The sequence below is a fragment of the Canis lupus genome, chromosome 20, assembly GCF_003254725.2.
Source record: "Canis lupus dingo isolate Sandy chromosome 20, ASM325472v2, whole genome shotgun sequence".
Lineage (NCBI taxonomy): Eukaryota > Metazoa > Chordata > Mammalia > Carnivora > Canidae > Canis > Canis lupus.
The window spans coordinates 37,807,585-37,815,974 of NC_064262.1; the positions used below are offsets into that span (position 1 = coordinate 37,807,585).

General features: G+C 60.8%; 1 protein-coding gene across 1 annotated transcript; it reads left to right on the forward strand.

The window, feature by feature from the left end:
• Nucleotides 1-51: 51 nt before the first annotated feature.
• Nucleotides 52-7,077, forward strand: TLR9 (toll like receptor 9). The gene is given in 3 exon segments (XM_025456071.3): nucleotides 52-2,928; nucleotides 3,826-5,142; nucleotides 5,144-7,077. Coding segments are annotated over 3 exon segments (3,099 nt in total). The 5' UTR covers nucleotides 52-2,925; the 3' UTR covers nucleotides 6,923-7,077.
• Nucleotides 7,078-8,390: the final 1,313 nt, after the last annotated feature.

Below are 8,390 nucleotides of genomic sequence, written 5' to 3' on the forward strand. Positions count from 1 at the left end.
TCAGCCTGCTAGGTGGAGCTCCAGCACTCCTGGCTACAGGTGGGGACATCCAGGGCAGCTGGGCGGAAGGGAGCCAGATGGGACAGTGTGTGTCCATCTGTGTGGGGGCACAGGACTCACACGGGTCACCTCATTGATGGGCACTCAGCCCAAGAGGCAGGCACACCTTCACCATGATGCGGGGCATCTGGGTGTATTCGTTTCCTATGGCTGCTGTGACAACGTACACACATTTCGTGGCTCAAGCGCACACAAGTCGACCATCTTAACAGCTCTGGTAAACTTAACAAGGCTAAGGTCTGACAGGGCTGATGTCCAGGTGTTGGCAGGACCTGTTCCTTCTGGAGGCCTCAGGGGAGATTCTGTTACCTTTCCTTTTCCAGCTTGAAAGGCTGCCCACATTCCTTGGCTCAGGGCCCCTACTCTCTCTTCAAAGCCAGAGAGGTGGCACCTCTGATCCCGCTCCCCTCTGTTTCCTGGTCACATGGCCTCCCTCTGTAGTCACATCCTCCTCTGCCTCTCTTCTAAGGATGTTTGTGATTATATTCACTTCCCCACCTTCCGGATACTCTATCCGCCTTGGGATGCTTCACTGAGTCCCACCTGCAAGGCCCCTTTTATCCTGTACAGGAAGGTACTCACAGGTTCTGGGCATTCGCACGTGGGTCTCCCTGGGGCGTACTTCAGCCTGCCATGCTGAGTGGGCTCTGCCCGCTGGGGCTCCTGGACTCTGGGGCTGAGGCGTGGTGCTGGGACCTCCAATCTGCACACATGCATGTAGACCCTTCTGTCAGCTTATTGGTCCTCTCTGCTCTCTATGTTCCTGCCCTTGAGGGGCTGGCTCCCTCATCCCAGGGACTCTGGGAGAGTCTCCTTCAGGCTTGAGATTCTGCAGCTGCTGGAACTTCCGTCAGTGCCTCTGAGAAGTGGGTGAGAGGCCCCTCCTATCCCAGGTGGGAGGTGTGCTGGGGTGGGGACGCGAGGGGTCAGTGGCTGGGATTCAGTGGCTGAACGGGCATGGTCTTTCTCTTGGGAGCATGTCTTGAGCTGGAGCTCAGGAGAGCATCCCATCCCTGGGGCCTTTCTCAGCCCCTACTAAAGACCCTAGAATTCTAGAAAAAAGAGCTGGAACCATAGCTAGGACCCAGAGAAGGAGGCCTATCCTTGCCCACCCCAAACACTGATTCCCAGGTGGGTAGGAAGATGTGGTGTTGCCCCTGCACTGCTGAAGCCCTGGGCCTGTGTGCCAGCGGGATGCCCGGCAGCTTGGAGCCTGCCTGCCATGACAGCCACCAAAAGAGGGCATGTTCTCGAGAAGCAGGGGTGGCAGGTGTCCAGCCCCGCCTCCTCCCAGCAGAAGCTCTATTTGTTCATTCATTAATTTATCCAGTCATCATTCAGAGCCTTTCTCTCTGTGCCTGACCAGAGCTGAATGCTGGAGACTCATAGATTCAGCAAATATTGAGCACCTATGATGTTCTGGGCACTGTGCTGGGCCCTGGGTATAGTGACAAAAGACTCTTGACATTAAGAACAGACATGCCAGCAGGGGAATAAGACAATATACAATAAACCACGGAAAATCAATGATATGATGTGTTAGCAGGTAAAAACTTAAGGAAAAGCAGCAGGTAGAAAGCAGCCAGACCTAGGGTAAGGGGTTTAAAAGGAGGTCAGGGAAGGCCTCCAAAGGATAACAAGTGAGCCAGGAGGGGGCTGAGTATGTAGGAAAGGAGCTTCCAGGCAGATTGAACAGTAAGTCCAAAGGCCCTGGGGCAGGAGACTGAATGGGAATATTCAAGCCACGGCAAGGAGGCCAGCATGGCTGGAGACTGGTCAGGAAGGCAATGGGAGGGCGCATCCCATAATGTTGGCCATTATGTGGACTGTGCCTTGGATTCCAGAAAGGACCAGGAAGGAGTCCGAGCAGAGGAAGGGGCCTAGTGTGACTTAGGGGCCGAATGTGAACAGGCTGTGGGGTGTGAGAGCAGAAGCAGGGCAATCCGTGAGGTGGCAGTGACTGCCCTGGCTTAGGAGGGAGATGATAGCAGCTCAGGCCAGCCTGGTGAATGTGAAGGTGGTGGGCAACAGGAAAATGCTGAAGCTGGAGCCCGCAAGACTTGCTGAGGGCCCGGGTCACCCGGAGGCTTGGGCCGGGGTAACCTGTTATAATCAGCTGGGTCAGAGGGCACGTGGAAAGAGCCGTTCTAGCTGGTCCGGCCTCGGAGTACAGGCTCTGACGGCGACTCAGGCACCCTGGGAATGCGGAAGAGGAAGTCCTGCCCCTGCAGAAAGTGGCAGGCTGCGGTGGAAGCAGGTGGAGCCAGGGCAAGGCCGATGCTGCTGCACCCCCAGGTGTGCCAGGCCTCCCAGAGCTCTGGGGCCAGGGCCAAGGGGGCAGGAAAGGGCAGGGCCACTGGCTCCATAGAGCTCCCTTTGAGATAGGGGCCAAGGGGCTGAGGTGTGAGAGTGACAGTCCTCTTGGGACAGGGAGTGCGCTGGCAGAGATGTCAGCATGCCCAACCCACATCTGGCACTGCCCCCAGTCCCAGTCTCTCACTGAGCCGAGACTGGGCTCTGGGCTTCTATTTCTCCCCAGACTTCCCTGACAACAGGTGTGAGGCCCACGTGGGCAGCGGCGAATTGTTAGGATGGGGTGGGGTGGTGGGGGAGTGGAAAGAGGAAGGAGTGAAGGGGCTGTCTGCCGTCTGCCAATGCAAATGGCCTCTGACTCAGTGTGCCCCTCAACCCTCGCTGTGGACCAGGTGGGGCAAGGGGGGGGCTGCTGTGGTTTTTCTTAGTTCCCACTTCCTCTGTTCTCTGAGCCGATGCTGCAGGAAGGGGCTGTGAGCTCCAAGCATCCTTTCCTGCAGCTGCTGCCCAGCCTGCCAGCCAGACCCTCTGGAGAAGCCCCCGCTCCCTGTCATGGTAGGACAGCGACCCTCAGCCCCCCAGGGAAGGGGGCAGCAGGAAGTGGTGGGGGAGGGGTGGGTTTGGTGGCTGCAGACAATAGTGGAAGGGCTGTCACCCAACATGGCCCTGGGGACACTCACTGAACCCTGAACACCTCAGAGCAGAAGAAGCCTTCCTCTGAGCAATGAGACCTGAACCCATTGTGTAGATGGGGAGGCTGAGGCCTGGGGCTTCGCTCAGTGGTGGCGCTAGGGCTACAAGCAAGATGGATGCCCAGGACGAGGCCCTGTCTGGCCCTGGGCTGCCCACCCTGTCTGATCTGTTCTGTCCTGCTTTGGGCTGACTGCTTGGTCTGGGAGAGGTGGGGAGAGGGGGAAGAGCTGGGCGGTGCCCACCCCAGCCGGGGCCCTGGGTCGTACTCAGCCCGGACCCTGGCAGGAGACCCACGTGCCTGCCTGGGCCTTGGCCTGAGGCAGGGGGAGCTGGTGGGGGAGGCGGGCGGAGGACATGCAGGGCTTTCCAGGGCAGCTGGGCGGAAGGGAGCCAGATGCCCCCCTGCTCAGGAGGAGAGAGAAATGGCCCCTGAGGAAGGAAGAGAGAGGTAGGGGAGAACCCGGTGGGCCTGCTGACTGCCTGCCCGGCTCTCCTGTCTGGTTGGGGTTTGGTTTTAAGTGAAAGTTCTAGATGGTGAGTCTGGACTCCAGGTATCAGAAGCAGCTCTGAGTTGAAGGCCGGGTCTGAGACCGGAGTCCGAGTTCTCCCAGAGCCTTAGAGGCGGGGTGGGCGCTATGCAGAGAGGCAGAAGGCTCCCCAGGGAGGGCTTGGAGAGAGGGGTTTGGGAACCCTGTTGGGAGACCCCAGGGGGTGGGGCAGGTGGAGCTGGGGCTGGGGCTGCCCCTCACAGGCCCGCAGGGCCCCTGCCGTGGCGCCCTGCACCCCCTGTCTCTCCTGGTGCAGGCTGCCGCGCTAGCCCTGGCCCTGGCCCAGGGCACCCTGCCTGCCTTCCTGCCCTGTGAGCTCCAGCCCCATGGCCTGGTGAACTGCAACTGGCTGTTCCTCAAGTCCGTGCCCCGCTTCTCGGCAGCTGCACCCCGCGGTAACGTCACCAGCCTTTCCTTGTACTCCAACCGCATCCACCACCTCCATGACTATGACTTTGTCCACTTCGTCCACCTGCGGCGTCTCAATCTCAAGTGGAACTGCCCGCCCGCCAGCCTCAGCCCCATGCACTTTCCCTGTCACATGACCATTGAGCCCAACACCTTCCTGGCTGTGCCCACCCTAGAGGACCTGAATCTGAGCTATAACAGCATCACGACTGTGCCCGCCCTGCCCAGTTCGCTTGTGTCCCTGTCCCTGAGCCGCACCAATATCCTGGTGCTGGACCCTGCCACCCTGGCAGGCCTTTATGCCCTGCGCTTCCTGTTCCTGGATGGCAACTGCTACTACAAGAACCCCTGCCAGCAGGCCCTGCAGGTGGCCCCAGGTGCCCTCCTGGGCCTGGGCAACCTCACACACCTGTCACTCAAGTACAACAACCTCACCGTGGTGCCGCGGGGCCTGCCCCCCAGCCTGGAGTACCTGCTCTTGTCCTACAACCACATCATCACCCTGGCACCTGAGGACCTGGCCAATCTGACTGCCCTGCGTGTCCTCGATGTGGGTGGGAACTGTCGCCGCTGTGACCATGCCCGTAACCCCTGCAGGGAGTGCCCCAAGGGCTTCCCCCAGCTGCACCCCAACACCTTCGGCCACCTGAGCCACCTCGAAGGCCTGGTGTTGAGGGACAGCTCTCTCTACAGCCTGGACCCCAGGTGGTTCCATGGCCTGGGCAACCTCATGGTGCTGGACCTGAGTGAGAACTTCCTGTATGACTGCATCACCAAAACCAAAGCCTTCTACGGCCTGGCCCGGCTGCGCAGACTCAACCTGTCCTTCAATTATCATAAGAAGGTGTCCTTTGCCCACCTGCATCTGGCATCCTCCTTCGGGAGCCTACTGTCCCTGCAGGAGCTGGACATACATGGCATCTTCTTCCGCTCGCTCAGCAAGACCACGCTCCAGTCGCTGGCCCACCTGCCCATGCTCCAGCGTCTGCATCTGCAGTTGAACTTTATCAGCCAGGCCCAGCTCAGCATCTTCGGCGCCTTCCCTGGACTGCGGTACGTGGACTTGTCAGACAACCGCATCAGTGGAGCTGCAGAGCCCGCGGCTGCCACAGGGGAGGTAGAGGCAGGACTGTGGGGAGAGAGTCTGGCCACAGTCCCGGGACCTTGCTCTGGGCCCACTGGGCACCCCCGGCTCAGAGGCCTTCATGCCGAGCTGCAGGACCCTCAACTTCACCTTGGACCTGTCTCGGAACAACCTAGTGACTGTTCAGCCGGAGATGTTTGTCCGGCTGGCGCGCCTCCAGTGCCTGGGCCTGAGCCACAACAGCATCTCGCAGGCGGTCAATGGCTCGCAGTTCGTGCCTCTGAGCAACCTGCGGGTGCTGGACCTGTCCCATAACAAGCTGGACCTGTACCACGGGCGCTCGTTCACGGAGCTGCCGCGGCTGGAGGCCTTGGACCTCAGCTACAACAGCCAGCCCTTCAGCATGCGGGGCGTGGGCCACAATCTCAGCTTTGTGGCACAGCTGCCAGCCCTGCGCTACCTCAGCCTGGCGCACAATGGCATCCACAGCCGCGTGTCCCAGCAGCTCCGCAGCGCCTCGCTCCGGGCCCTGGACTTCAGTGGCAATACCCTGAGCCAGATGTGGGCCGAGGGAGACCTCTATCTCCGCTTCTTCCAAGGCCTGAGAAGCCTGGTTCAGCTGGACCTGTCCCAGAATCGCCTGCATACCCTCCTGCCACGCAACCTGGACAACCTCCCCAAGAGCCTGCGGCTCCTGCGGCTCCGTGACAATTACCTGGCTTTCTTCAACTGGAGCAGCCTGGCCCTCCTACCCAAGCTGGAAGCCCTGGACCTGGCGGGAAACCAGCTGAAGGCCCTGAGCAATGGCAGCTTGCCCAACGGCACCCAGCTCCAGAGGCTGGACCTCAGCGGCAACAGCATCGGCTTCGTGGTCCCCAGCTTTTTTGCCCTGGCCGTGAGGCTTCGAGAGCTCAACCTCAGCGCCAACGCCCTCAAGACGGTGGAGCCCTCCTGGTTTGGTTCCCTGGCGGGTGCCCTGAAAGTCCTAGACGTGACCGCCAACCCCTTGCATTGCGCTTGCGGCGCAACCTTCGTGGACTTCTTGCTGGAGGTGCAGGCTGCGGTGCCCGGCCTGCCTAGCCGTGTCAAGTGCGGCAGCCCGGGCCAGCTCCAGGGCCGCAGCATCTTCGCACAGGACCTGCGCCTCTGCCTGGACGAAGCGCTCTCCTGGGTCTGTTTCAGCCTCTCGCTGCTGGCTGTGGCCCTGAGCCTGGCTGTGCCCATGCTGCACCAGCTCTGTGGCTGGGACCTCTGGTACTGCTTCCACCTGTGCCTGGCCTGGCTGCCCCGGCGGGGGCGGCGGCGGGGTGTGGATGCCCTGGCCTATGACGCCTTCGTGGTCTTCGACAAGGCGCAGAGCTCGGTGGCGGACTGGGTGTACAATGAGCTGCGGGTACAGCTAGAGGAGCGCCGTGGGCGCCGGGCGCTACGCCTGTGTCTGGAGGAACGTGACTGGGTACCCGGCAAAACCCTCTTTGAGAACCTCTGGGCCTCAGTTTACAGCAGCCGCAAGACGCTGTTTGTGCTGGCCCGCACGGACAGAGTCAGCGGCCTCCTGCGTGCCAGCTTCCTGCTGGCCCAACAGCGCCTGCTGGAGGACCGCAAGGACGTCGTGGTGCTGGTGATCCTGTGCCCCGACGCCCACCGCTCCCGCTATGTGCGGCTGCGCCAGCGCCTCTGCCGCCAGAGTGTCCTCCTCTGGCCCCACCAGCCCAGTGGCCAGCGCAGCTTCTGGGCCCAGCTGGGCACGGCCCTGACCAGGGACAACCGCCACTTCTACAACCAGAACTTCTGCCGGGGCCCCACGACAGCCTGATAGGCAGACAGCCCAGCACCCCGCGCCCCTACACCCTGCCTGTCTGTCTGGGATGCCCGACCTGCTGGCTCTACACCGCCGCTCTGTCTCCCCTACACCCAGCCCTGGCATAAAGCGACCGCTCAATAAATGCTGCTGGTAGACCAAACGGCTAACCCTGAGCTCACTGGAGGTGCGAGTGGGAGGAAAGAAGAGAATTCGTCAGGCTTTCCTTCCCAAAGTGAGGAGGGACAAGAGGTGCTTTGGGAGAAACTGCCAAGCAGAAAAAGAGAGTGCCCACAGAGCGCGGGTCTGCAGGGGAGGGAAGCTGCTAAGGGCAGTTGTGTGAACGAGCATCCTCTCAGGGGGTCCGAGGAAGGTCTCTGAATGGGGTCTTGGTCCCTCCCAGAGAGCAGGCTGGGTCTCCTGTTCCATTCGGCCCCTCCCCATGCCAGGCGGCACCAGGCAGTCCTGCTGCAGGCTGGGTCAGCAACCTTCTGGTGTATGTTGGCCTCAGGATCTGCCTTCCAAACCTGTAGGACTGACAGTGCTTCCGGGGCAGAGAACTTGCAGGCCTGCTTCATTTCTGGCCCCTGGCAGAGTCCTGGGAGGCAGCCCAAGCGGAGGAGTGGGCGGAAAGCTTTGTGCTGAGTTCAGAGGGGCGTTTGCGCCCTCTGGTGGCCAAGCCTGTGCTGTGCCCAGGAGGGTGGCCGGCTCGGGGAGAAGCCTCTGCGTAGAGGCCCACCGCAGGGGTCTGGGAGCCACAGGAGATTCTAGAGTGAGCTCACAATTCATCCTTTCTGTTTTCACCTATAGTGAGTGCTAAGTCTCTCTGTTCTGACATCAAAGGGACACCCGGGTGAGCCACCACCAGACTACAAAGATGGGGCCCCTGCCTTCCCTGCCCCTGTCTCTTAGAGGTGGGAGACAGCCACATCTCAGGAGGGTGGAGTATGTGTGTCCATTTCTAGCTTCGAAATCCAGTGTAGAATTCCAGACATTGCTTGAGGCACCAGTGACCAGCGTTTGGAGACAAAGCTAAGTGTGTGCAAAGTTGTGGGTCATGTCAGGTCTGGAGCCTTGGAGGTTGCTTTGTCCTGGGCTGCTGCCTCACTGTCCCCACCACTGAACCGCCTTTTGAGGAGCAGAAGAGACATGTGCAGCCAGACAATTGAAGCCGGGGCCTGGGATGGCGGGAGAGTGGAACCAGCTTGGCTGGTTCAGGACAGCCGGGGGCCAGCCCAGCCGCTCCAGGCCTCTGGGGTGGAAGGTTGATGCTGGCCGCAGATTTGGCTAATCTTACCCAGCCTGACTGTGGCAGCCTCCTGTCCAGGGCATGGCTGAAGAGAAATGTAGGCCACCTTCCTCTTTCTGACTGGGGCACAGGTGCTGCTGTGGTAGGCTGATGGCCCCTGTTATCTGCTTGCCTGAAAAGAAAGGCCGGGTCTGCTCCACCGATCGGAAGTCCCACGTGGGCTCTGCTCTGCCT